Here is a 13,555-nt window from a genome sequence, read left to right as displayed (position 1 = left end):
GGATCCCATCTTCAGAACTGGGTTCTGAGAAAAATGGGACCAATCTGTATGCATATAAATTCAATCAAAAAAAAATTTTTCAAAATCGGTTCAGAAGGGACGGAGATATCGAGGAACAAACATTAAAAAAAATAAAAAAAAAACATACAGACGACTTGATAACCGTCCTTCTTGAGAGATGAGGCGACGGTTAAAAATAATACCAATAATAATAGGTGCGTGCTATGTTTTACTCAGCAGCCGGCGTAGCCGAATGGCAATTGTCGACATCATATGCCGACAGAAATGTAGTCTAGCTCTGTCGCACAAGTACGCAAGAGCTATAATTAGAGGTAGATAGATACAACGAAACAAATATTATCGTGAGCACGTGTGCATTCGACTACGCACACTGATGAGCGGACCCAGCGCGTACGTACATTGCGCACCACCTGCACGCACACATACAAACCGCGCGGCATACAATCCACTGGTAGGCTATGTCTACAACGCCATCTAGTAATGTCTGACTTTAAACGTGCACATGACGTTGTATGTTTAGTGCGTGAAAGCTAAAACAGATGTCGCAAGATGTTGCAGTTTGATGACTATTTCGACGTAGGATACTGATAAGAGTTTTGTTGGCCACGCGTGGCTACTGACGCCATCTAGCTCTTTGAGTGTGAATTAAATTTAGTACACAGGTCTAGAATACTTAGGACGGCGCCCATTTTTAGTATGGGGTTAGGTATCTGTACTAGTATTATTTGATCTGTGGTATGGGATTAGGTATCTGTACTAGTATTATTTGATCTGTGATATTGGCCTGCGATTAAACAACTTAAGTTGACCCCTTGTAAAACAAACAAAAAACAAATAATTATTATTTTAAGTGTAAGTGCCGGCCCGCGCACTCCATCAGGGTAGAGCGAGATATAATTTTGGCGCCCTTGTTTAAACTTTTTTGGGGTCCAAACTCCAAAGCGAAAGGAATCCTTAAAGGTAGTTTCGCTACATACGACTGTCGTATTAAAGCCATTTGACTAAGTAACAAAAATATATCAAAATACTTTCACTATAGATACAATGACTAAACGCGAGGGAAGCGAGCGCGAATTTTTTTTCAATTCTTTTGGGGAAAATCCTTCCATATAAGCCCCTCACTCCCGGACCCTCTCGCCTTGTTGGGCTATATGTGCCCCGCGACCATTTTTTTTATCTGGAAATTTCGACATTTACGATTTTGGCGCCCCTTTACCATGTGGCGCCTAGAGCGGCCGCTCCACTCGCTCTACCCTTAATTCGGCCCTGAGTGTTCCCTATATGTGAACGACGCAGGAGACGTCATTTAAATAAGTTCAAAATTGTAAATTAATTGATAACTTAGCTTAAGTAATTCTGAAAATAAATGGTTGATCTCTGCTTACATTCATTTAAGAGGCGGGCCTCAGGTCGCCTAGGCGGCCTGAGCCCCGACCTAGAATCTTATAAGATTCAAATTAGAATAAGAAAAATCGATTGCATAAGAATAAATAAAACAAATCAGTGTAGTAGTAATAAAGTTTATTAAAATAAATGACAAGTTCTGAAGGGCTAGGGAGAGCGCATGCGCGCGCAGCCTAGGCGCTAGAAGGGTATGCACGCGGGGGGCGCGATCGGCCGGGATTCGGCTATAAAACCGAGCCCCGATCGCGCTCCGGCGTCAGTTTGTTCGAGCCGCGCCAGAAGAAGGAACCCTCCCGAGCCCTCCGGAACTAGAAGAAAGGAAGCAGTGTGTTATTGCCCGTCCTGCTCTCACCCCTATGACCCGATCAGCTGATCGGCGAAAACAGCTGATCGCCTTTCGATACCTACAGTCCACATATCTACGTACGATCTCATTCGTATCTAGGGCCGAACACTCACATTGTTTGGTCCTTAGCGAAGCCGGATCTCTGAAGCAAGAAGAAAAAGGGCAGGATGGCAATAACTAGAAGCAGAAACGGAGCTCGGGAGGAATCATCTGGCAGCGGCGGCACTAATACGAACACCGATAACACGTCCGCTACCGCTGGGACGTCCGCGACCGCTGGGACGTCCGCGACGGACGGCACGTCCGCGACGGACGGCACTACCGCGACGGACGGCACTACCGCCACGTCCGACACCGACGCCACGGGCACCACGACTGGCACGGGAACCACGGCGGACACAGAAGCAACGACGGAATCAGGAGCAACCACGGAGGGTACAAGCGCGGCCCAAGAAGAGGTCACGCCCGAGGATGCCGCCGTCGCCGCCACGCCCGCCGACACCTCTGGTATCAGAGCCACGCCCGCCGCCAGCACCATAGCCACGATCGTCGAAAAACAGCTGATGCCTCCACCGCTCGGCACGAAGAGGTGCGCTAAGCCCGCTCGGTCACACCGATCCAAGGCCTCCAGCAAGAGGCTCCTCGCGGAGCTAGAGGCCAAGGAGAAGTTAGCCGAGCTGGAGCTCAAGCGCATCGAAGCCCAAGCTACGCTGGCAAAAATCAGAGAAGAAAGAAGAAACCTCTCCTCGTCGGGTGAAGACTCCGAACGAGAAGAGGAAGACCTCGGCCCCCAGAGATTAGCCGATTGGTTCGACCGCCCGATTCAAGACGCGGTCGAACACCACGCCGCGCGCCCCCCTGCGCACCGCGCGCGGCACCACAAGCAGACAATGGATGTGACGTCACTCGCAGCAGCCCTGACCGACGCCCTACAAGCGAACAGATCGAACAGGAAGTACCTGCCAGACCTGCCGTCGTTCAGTGGACAGTGCGCGGAGTGGTTACAGTTCAAAGCCGCTTACAACGAGTCGGCGCCTAGTTTCGCGAACAGTGAAAACGTCGCTCGCATAAGAAAGAGCCTCAAAGGCGCCGCCCTAGAAGCCGTCAGTGCACTCCTCATCAGCCAGCCGCGTCCAGACGATATCATCAAGGCCCTGGAACGCCGCTACGGGAGGCCCGACGCACTACTCCTGAACGAGATGGAGAGAATAAAGGCCTTGCCACGACTAGCCGAGAGCCCGCGCGACCTGTGCACGTTCGCCGGACGTATCGCCAACGCCGTGACAACGATCGAGATATTGAAGAAGCCTCAGTATCTTCACAACCCCGAGTTACTGAGGTCTATAGTGGAAAAGTTAACGCCCATATTAAAAAGTAAGTGGTACGACTACGCCGCGAGTGATGAAGACACGCCGGAACTTAAGAAGATAGCCGACTTCCTCAACAACGAAGCCGACAAGTGCACGCCCTATGCCCCGCCCGAGACCATAGCGGAGCCCAAGGAAGCACGAGCCACGAAAAAGAAGCCCGAGCGTACCTGCGTAGCCGTCGCCGAAGTGAAGAAAACCAAAGAAGAAAAGTTACCCTGTCCAGTGTGTGACCAGTCCGCCCATCAACTGCCGACGTGCCCGCAATTCACTAAGCTGGGCACGAACGAGCGGTGGGAAATAGCGAAGAAACACAATATGTGCTATCGGTGCCTCGTCAGCAAACATCGCCGCTTCGTCTGCCGAGCCAAGCCCTGCGGTCATCAAGGCTGCGCTATGCGTCACCACAAGCTGCTTCACCACGAGAAGGCCCCGACAGACACCGTCGCCGCCTCGAACGAGCCGACGCAGCCCCGCAAGTCCGACGAGGTCGTGGCCATAGCCGTCAAGCAAGCCGTACACGCCGCGACCCGGGCGAGCCGCGCCTACCTCAAGATGGCGCCAGTACTACTCCGGGGGCCGCACACGGAAGTGGCTACGTTCGCGCTCCTAGACGAAGGCAGTACAGTGACTATCATCGACTCTGCGATCGCCGCCGCCCTCAACCTTGACGGGCCCACCGAACCTATGTGGGTCCAAGGCGTGGGCGGGAACGAGATGGCGTACGAGAAGAGCAAGAGAGTGGATGTCCGCATACGCAACAAACACGGAGGGGACGAGCAGCTAGTGACGAACGCGCATACAGTCGGGCGCCTTGACTTCACCACTCAAACGATCAGCGAGCGAGAGATAGACGACTGTGAACATCTGCGGGATATCAAGCACCTGTTGACATATGAAGACGCTACACCGGGAATACTGCTCGGACAAGACAACTGGGAACTCGTTGTGTCGCGCAAGTTGAAAAAAGGACGGCGCGATCAGCCGGTAGCATCTAAAACGCTACTAGGTTGGGTACTACACGGTTGTCGCCACTCACAAGCGATACCCGTAGCCCACTGCTGCGCACACCTTACGCGCGTACAGCCCGGCGGGAACATCGAGAACGAGATGAAGAACTTCTTTGCGCTCGAATCACTCTCGATCGAGCCGAGGAAGCCCCGTAGTGATCCCGAACAGCAAGCCTTGAAAACGCTAGAAGAGAAAAGTCGACGCCTCCCCGACGGGCGCTTCGAGACCGGCCTGCTGTGGCGACAGGAAGACATCAACATACCTGACAACCGCGCCGACGCCCTCAAACGCCTACACACACTAGAGAAGAAGCTGGATCGCGACGCGGACTTGAAGAAGCAGTACACCGAACGAGTTGACAACCTGCTTGTGTCCGCCTACGCCGAGCTCGCGCCGACACCGAGCAGCGGGAAAACCTGGTACCTGCCCCACTTCGCAGTGCGCAACCCGGAGAAGCCGAAGATAAGGTTAGTCCACGACGCCGCGGCCACCTCACACGGCCGCAGCCTCAACGACATGCTTCTCGCGGGCCCCGATCTCCTGCAGTCGCTGCCCGGCGTTATCATGCGCTTCCGTCAATACGGCGTGGCGGTATCAGCGGACATAAAGGAAATGTTTATGCAAATAAAAATAAGAGAAGAGGACCGCGACGCGCTGCGCTTCCTGTGGCGAGGCGATCGACGCGAAGGCGGCCCGACAGAATATCGCATGACATCAGTCATCTTCGGCGCCTCTTCATCCCCCTGCACGGCGCTGTACATAAAGAATAGGAACGCACGCGAGCACGCGGCCCGCCACCCAGAGGCCGCGCGGGCGATCGAGCGAAATCATTATATGGATGACTACCTGCAGAGCTTCCCAGCATAGAAGAGGCGAAGAGAGTGTCAAGCGAAGTGAACCACGTACACAAGAAAGCTCGCTTCGAGCTGCGCGGCTGGGCTACGAACGAACCCGAGGTCATCGGCAAGAAAGAGCGAGAGGGCGTCACCGTCTCTATCGGCGGGAGCGAGATAGAGAAAACACTCGGCCTACTGTGGGACACGCGAGAGGATAGCATTCGTTTCAAACTCAATACGAGACGAGCGCCGCCAGAAGTGATCAAAGGTCAACGCCCCCCCACGAAGAGAGAGGCCCTCAGTATCATCATGTCAATATTCGACCCGCTGGGCCTCATCTCACCAGTGACGACGCCCGCGAAGAGGATCATGCAAGACACGTGGCGCTACACTACGGCCTGGGACGAAGAAATACCAGAAGAGCTGCGTGAACGCTGGGGAAATTGGCTGCAACATCTGCGCGACCTAGGTGACCTATCGATACCTAGATGCTACGATACCGCGCCCGCGCCCAAGTACGAGCTACATACCTTCGTCGATGCGAGTGAAGAAGCCTACGCCGCCGCTGTGTACTGGCGCATGACCCGAGCTGACGGCACAACAAAGGTCGCTCTAGCCGCCGCCAAGAGCAGAGTCACGCCCACGCGCCTCGTCTCGATACCTAGACTTGAGCTCCAAGCGGCCGTCCTGGGCGTGCGACTCGCCGAGGCCGTCGGGAACGAGCACGACTTCGAGATCGACAGTAGAACATACTGGAGTGACGCGCGCACGGCCCTAGCATGGATACGCTCAGAACCCCGCACTTACAAGTCATTCGTCGCGCACCGCCTGGCCGAAATCGAAGATTACACGAAAAAAGACGAATGGCGATGGGTACCGTCAGCACACAACGTGGCCGACGACGCGACACGCGCCGCGCCGAGCGACTTCGACGCCCGACACAGATGGTTCACCGGGCCGGCCTTCCTATACGAACCGGAGGAGGCCTGGCCGCAAGAAAACAAGATGAAAATCGAGCCAACAGGGGAAGAAAAAGAAGTCTGCTGCTCTGTCGCGACGCCGAGAAAAAGCCGCGCGGCCGTGCCCGCCATCGAAAACTTCTCGAAGTGGACAAGCCTATTACGCACGGCCGCACGGGTGCTGCAGTTCATCGACCTCTTGCGCGAACGACAAAAAAGTCGCGCCTCACTCGCGACACAGTGCATCGCCGCGGCGCGAAGGAAAAGGACGCGCGCAAACAAGGACGGCGACAGCACCTGGGGAAAACGAGACAAGCGCGCTCCCGTCGTACCCAAGACGGTCGAGAATAGCCGGAGGAGAAAATACATAATACTAGAAGCCAGATACCTACTCGCGGCCGAGAAAGTACTCGTGCGAACCTCGCAGGAAGATAGCTATGCAAGAGAGAGAAAGCGCATAGCCGAGGGCCTCGCGCCGAACAAGGACGACCGGCTAGCCAAGCTGAGCGTGTATCTCGACGAAGACGACATCATACGACAACGCGGCAGAATAGCGGCCGCCGACGACATAAGCGAAGACGCCGTGCACCCCATAGTGCTGTGTGGTAAACATCACTACACATATCTATATGTTTCCCACGTGCACGAACGGCTACACCACGGGGGCACCGAAACCGTCGTCAACGAGCTTCGCCAACGTGTATACATACCGAAGATAAGACCTGCAGTGAAAAAGGTGATCGCGCGCTGCCCCGAGTGTCGACTACGCAAGGCGAAGCCCGCCGGCCCGCCTACAGGGGACCTACCTGCCGCCCGGCTGGGGCATCACCTGAGGCCCTTCACATACACGGGGCTTGACTACTTCGGCCCGCTTGAAGTGACCGTCGGCCGACACAGAGAGAAGAGATATGTCGCGCTGTTTACCTGTATGACGTCAAGAGCCATACATCTGGAGGTGGCCGCCTCACTAACCACCGACTCGGCCATCAACGCGCTGCGCCGGTTCATCGCTCGCCGCGGCTGCCCCACGGAGCTGTGGAGCGACAACGGGACCGCTTTCAAGGGAGCGAACCGCGAGCTGACGGAGGCCATGAGAGAGGCCGCCCACGCTCGCCGCATCAACTGGCGTTTCCTACCCCCCTCCTCACCCTTCATGGCTGGGGTGTGGGAGAGAATGGTGAGATCAGTAAAGGAAGCCCTGAAGACCACGCTGCACGAGCGATGCCCGAGCGATGAGACACTACACACCCTGATGGCGGAGGTCGAGGCTACAGTCAACTCGCGACCCTTGACCTATGTCGCGACCGACCCAGAGGACCCGCCCGCGCTCACTCCGAACATGATCCTGCTCGGGCCAGACTGCCACTCCCCGGCCCCGGGAGACTTCAAGGTCAGCGATGAGAGCGCGCGGCAACACTGGAGGCGCGCCCAATACCTGGCCGACACCTTCTGGCGCCGATGGGTGCGCGAGTACGCCCCTCTACTTCAACACCGGCGGGAGCCCCGCGGCGAGGGCGTCGAACCAGCCGTCGGCGACGTCGTCATAGTGTGCGATAACAACCTCCCACGCAACACATGGCCGCGAGGGAGAGTGACACAGACGTATCCAGGCAAGGACGGAGTAGTACGAGTCGTCGACGTCACCACGAGCCGCGGTCACGTCCTGCGCCGACCCACCAAGAAGATCGTCGTTCTACCAGTAGGATCGCACGGCGACGGCGGGAGAAATGTGAACGACGCAGGAGACGTCATTTAAATAAGTTCAAAATTGTAAATTAATTGATAACTTAGCTTAAGTAATTCTGAAAATAAATGGTTGATCTCTGCTTACATTCATTTAAGAGGCGGGCCTCAGGTCGCCTAGGCGGCCTGAGCCCCGACCTAGAATCTTATAAGATTCAAATTAGAATAAGAAAAATCGATTGCATAAGAATAAATAAAACAAATGTGGGGATCGGAGTCAGGTTCGATTAATGGTGAACACGTGTTGATAGTTCAAACGATTTATTAATACTAACTCGCTTACACATGCATGCAATACTTATGCCCACTACATCACCGGGCTAATAAAAGAAAAAAAAAATAGTACTTATTACAATTTTTTTTTTGTTATATTTCTATTTAATAACAAGAAAAACCTGGAAAAAGTCAAAATGACTCAAATTGATATATATATTCCTATACCTGAATCTATTACACAAATAATAAATCATTGAATTTTACTCAATAAACAATTTTATACGGTTTTTATGAATTGTTTCAATTTTTCCTTTATTTATTATTTTTATATTTGGTCCACAATCTTGAACAACTTTAAATGGTCCTTTATATAATTTATCCAATTTCTTTGCAGTTTCGTTTTTCATTAATACTAAATCACCCTTATTGTAAACAAAAGAATGAGCATTCTGGTCATACAATTTCTTATTAGCTAATTTACTCCGGAGCAAATGCTCTCTGGCATCCTTATGTGCTAATTGTAGCCTATATCGTAATTCTAACATGTAGTTATTAGGATTATACAATGGATCCAAGGTGTTACTTAAATTACTAGGTACTTGGCATACTTTTCCAAAAACGAGCTCAAATGGTGAATATTTAGTTGAGCTATGAATTGTGGTGTTGTAGGCAAAACACCAAAAGGGTAGCCAACTACTCCACGTATCAGAACGTTCGTCACAATAAATTCGTAAAAATGCCGCTAAATGTTTATGCATATTTTCTATTGATCCTAGGGATTGATGATGGTAAGCTGTCGAATGAATTTTATTAATTTTTAAAAGTTTACATACCTCACTGAATATTGTTGACGTGAACTCGGTCCCTTTATCTGTAGCAATGACCTTGGGGATACCATACCGTAATATGTAATTGTTGACTAAAGCTCGCGCCACGCTGACTGAGTCCTTATTGCGTAGCGGGTACGCTTCTATATACTTACTTAGCTCGCATTGTACGGTTAAGATGTAGGTGAATCCGTCTGAGTCTGTTTGTAATGGTCCTACGATATCAAGAAATATTTTTTCCATTGCCGCAGTGGCTGTTGTCGTTATTTGCATTGGTTCCTTATTTTCTCGCGAATATTTCGTAAATTGACATTTACTACATTTTCGTACAAAATTTTTAACATCGTGTTCTAGTTTTGGCCAAAAATATTTACTTTTGATATTATTTATCATGCGTCGTATGCCGGCATGCCCACTCGTTGGCAATAAGTGATAGTCGTTCAATATGATAGTTTTTTCTTTTTCGTCAATTATCCTTTTAACATTTCTGAGAATGCTAATGCGTGGTCCGGACCACTGATTATTATTCATTATTTCTTCACTGAGATTCTTTAAAAATAACGCGTTATCTACTGTCTTAATGACAAATATCTCATTTATATTTAATTTATTACAAAAAACACTCAGTTTATTCGCAAAATCGACTCGCGTATAGTGCGACATGTAACTAAGGTTTATGTATATAATTGACTTTGCCTCAACATACGAAAAACATTCCTGTTCCGTAGTTACTTCACCTCTTTGTCGTAACTTGTCTAATTCTATATTTTTTATAAATTGTAACTCAACAGAATTACTCGGTTTTCTTAATATTTCCGAAATTTGAGGTTGATCAGGCCCCGAATCATTGGATATATTAAGATCCGCGGTATTTCCCGAATCTGCGTTTTGTTGTAAAGCTTTTTTGCTTTGCGCTCTAGTTGTAACTAAAACTTGTTCTCCTATACTCTTTAACTCATCCGAAGTGATGGTCACTCTACTCAACGCGTCTGCGACGACGTTATCTTTGCCCTTAATGTAAACAACTTTGTAGTTATATTGTTCGAGTTGCAATCTGAATTTAATTAAACGGGTGGACGGGTCTTTCATGCTGAATAAATACAATAAAGGTTTATGGTCGGTCATAATGGTAAAACTTTTTCCGTACAAATATGGTCTAAAGTACTTGACGCTCCATATCACAGCTAATAACTCTTTTTGAATAGTCGGATAATTTAACTCGGCTTTGTTCAATGTTCTACTTGCGTACGCCACTGGTCTCATATCTTTGTTACATAAACAAGAGCCTATCGCCAATCCGGAGGCGTCTGTTTGTAAAATGAATTCATTATCTTCTGAGAAGTCTGGATATTGCAAGATTGGTGGGGAAATAAGCTTTTGCTTCAGAGTTGAAAATGCTTGTTTACACTCATCCGTCCATTCGAAAGTAACATTTTTCCTACTTAATTTATTCAACGGTAATGTGATTGATGCAAAATTGGGTATAAATTTCCTGTAATAATTACAAAACGCTACGAAACGTCTTACTTCATCGCTATTTGTGGGTTCTGGATAATTTTTTAATACTCTAGTTTTTTCAGGATCTGGAAAAACTCCATCGGATGTTACTGTATGACCTAGGTACAAAAGTTGAGTTTTTAGAAATTCGCATTTCTGCGGATTAACCTTGAGATTTACCTTTCGCAATCGTTCTAAAACGTTAGTTAAATTTTTGTTATGCTGTTCCATATTTCTACCAAAAACCACGAGGTCGTCCATATAAACAAAACATTGTTCATACGAAAGTCCTGACATGGCGATTGACATGACACGCGAAAACGCACTGGCACTTATTTTTAATCCCATTGGGAGCCTTTTCATCCTAAATTGTCCTTGACTGGTGGTAAATGATGTAATGTTTCTACTGTCTTCATCCAATGCTGTTTGATAATAAGATTGTTGCAAGTCTAGGTGACTGAAATATACTGCGCCTGATAATGAGTCCAAAATCTCGTTGATGTTAGGTAGTGGAAACTTATCATCTTGAATTACGTTATTTATTTTTCTATAATCTACGACTAACCTCCATTTTTTCGTATTACCGTCCGATTTTTTGGGAACTAAAAGAATTGGGCTATTCCAATCACTATTTGCGGGTTCTATGATGTCATCTTTTAACATATTTTTAATCTGTCTACTAATCTCTGGCTTCATAGTTTCTGGTAGTCTGTATGGTTTTACGTATATTGGTTTGGTGTTGGGTTTAACACTAATACTCTGACTTAATATGTTTGTAGTGCCTAGCTTGTCTTCATCTAAGTAAAAAACGTCTGCGTATTTCACACAAATTGATTCAATAAGCTTCCTATCGGTTTTATTTAAGTGATTTAACTTTAATGTTTGTAGCAATCGTGAAACCCTATCTACTCCATTGTCATATTTGTAAAAGTAACATATGTCATAGTCCTTCAAGGGAGTAAGTTTTGGCGTGAAAATAGGTATTTGAATGTCCCTGTCAGTTGTATTTAATATTTTAATCGGTATCCTATTATTCTTGACCTTTCCTATACTACCGGCTATAAAAACATTTTCGAATAACTCTCCTGCGCTAATTACATATTCATTTCCTATTTGAAAAGATGAATCGACTTTTATCAAATGCAATGTCTCAGTTCTAGCTGGTACTGATAAATGTGTATCGGTGTCACCATTTCCGTGAATTGGTAACACACACATTCGATCGTCAGAATGCAAAGTTAACAAGTTCGTCCGTAAGTTGATATCTGCGCCATAAGTTCGTAAGAAATCTGAACCGAGAAGTCCATCCGCATGACATGGCATTTCATTTAATACGTAGAACTTCTGTGTGAATGATATCTGGTTACCGTTCTCTAGCGATACATAAGCTTTGTTATTGCAGGTGATATCACCTCCCACGCCTTTTATTGTTGCATCTACCTTTTGCAATAAGTTATTTGGAACTCTATCTATATGAATTAATGAACACGTCGCCCCTGTATCAATAATGAAAATTAATTCTTGTCCTTGTACTTTTAAACTTACATAATTTAACCCTTCGCATGTAAACACGTAATCTACTCCGTCACATGTTAATACTTTATGGACGAAAAAATTCTGAAAGGTTGGGGTGTTCGTCACTTACCTGGTTTCCCTCTCTTGTTGTAGCAGTGTAGGTCACATTCCGTGAGGTGCCGCGGTTGTCCCGCGCACTCTGGCTCCTAGTACGCGAATTATTGCGCGTAGCTCGTCCTCTATATTGCTGATAACTGTTGCTACTTCTATACCTGTTAAAGTTATTTGGTGCCCAGTTGCTGGTATGGTGGTATTGGTTATAACGCGGATATGAGCCACGGCTATTAGATCGACCACTATAACGTTGAGAGTAGTATCCACGGCTGTTGAAGTGTCTACTTACCGGATATCCTCTCCTGTAGCCTCTCATGTGCATCACTACTGGTGTTGGCTGGCTGTTGTCCTCATCCTTCGCAGCCTGCACCGCTTCTTTCAATTCCTTGTAATTCCTTGCCGCAATGATAGTACCTAGCCTCCTGTTACGCAAACCATCTGCAAATCTTTTTACAGCTAAGTTTTCGTTTATAGGTCTCAGGATTTCGCAAGCTTTTGTATCATTGTCCGCTTGCGCAATCGTGAGATTTGTAAACAATTCCTCAATTTTATCGCCATAGTCTGAAAGTGATAGATTATTTTGTGTAATGCTATTAAGTTGCATTAACAATGAATTTGCTGACTTTTTCGGGAGTAAATATTTTTTAATGTCTGAAACTAATGCTGAAACAGTATCGTAGCTTGTTTTTAATTTGAGTTTCGCATTTTTAGTCAATTTTGTTTTAAGGACAAAAGAAATCAGCAATTTCTTGTTACTTGCCTCTTGTAATATGCTTTCCATCATTTCAATGCCTTCGATAATTCTTTCAACAGTTTCATCCTTGCCGTCGTACAAGGGAATCAGAGACCCTACTTCCTTTAAGTCAAATTTCTCAGCCATTTCGATTCGTTTTTGGATTCCGCAAGTACTGTAATTACTATACTCTAGTATTTTATTATATATTTTATCGATTTTATCGCATAGAACATCAAATATGCAGCCGGGAAACTGTTCCGCTGTACTGCTGCTTGAGGTAGACTCAATTAATTTTACATAACACAAATATAGTTCCTGGGCCTTTTTAATTTTATCGATAGGGTCTAAAGATAGGGGTCTTTTGCAAACGGCGGTTGGGTCCTAATTTACTTAAATCTACTTGTAGTTTGCCAAGTTCACTTAATATGGTATTTAATTCTGCTTCCATAAGTAAAACATGCCAAGTTTTTATAGTAATTGCTAAACTACTTGCTAAAATTAAGAATAATCGCGTCAATTAATACGAAAAACACTCCTTTTATCATACCTCACTTTTATCGTATCTCACTTCACATCACACGTGTTTCTTCTTCTGCAACGTCACCGGGACCAGCGTCATCGCCTCGAGTCTGCCTGCGTCCGGAAAGCCTCAGTCGAATGCGCCGTACCATGTCACTTTGTATTTCTCGTCGTATCCATTTATGGTGGCATTTTCTATATCGGTAGAACGCGTAGATCAAAACACCGATAGCGACGATGGTCAATATGCATGACACTAAAATGTTGTTGACTCGCAGATGCTCTGTGTGCTCTGAGATGCCTTGTCCTTCGTTGGAACCTGCCGCATTTTGCGTAATTATAACTTCCTTCTCCTCTTGTTTCGAGTAGGATTTTCCCATCGTCCTTTAAATGTAGCACAACAGACGAAACGTCCAACACAACACGACGCGAATAGGTAAAGTT

General features: G+C 47.4%; 1 protein-coding gene across 1 annotated transcript; it reads left to right on the top strand.

Annotated features, from left to right (window-relative positions):
- Positions 1–1,938: 1,938 nt before the first annotated feature.
- LOC125238978 lies at positions 1,939–7,700 on the top strand. The gene is made up of 2 exons (XM_048146479.1): positions 1,939–4,953; positions 5,004–7,700. The coding sequence occupies exons 1-2, from the start codon at positions 1,939–1,941 to the stop codon at positions 7,698–7,700; spliced, it is 5,712 nt and encodes a 1,903-aa protein (XP_048002436.1).
- Positions 7,701–13,555: the final 5,855 nt, after the last annotated feature.

This window comes from Leguminivora glycinivorella, chromosome 24 (genome assembly GCF_023078275.1).
Source record: "Leguminivora glycinivorella isolate SPB_JAAS2020 chromosome 24, LegGlyc_1.1, whole genome shotgun sequence".
NCBI lineage: Eukaryota > Metazoa > Arthropoda > Insecta > Lepidoptera > Tortricidae > Leguminivora > Leguminivora glycinivorella.
The sequence above is the reverse complement of the archived record's forward strand: the minus strand, read 5'-3'. Positions and strand labels throughout refer to the sequence as shown.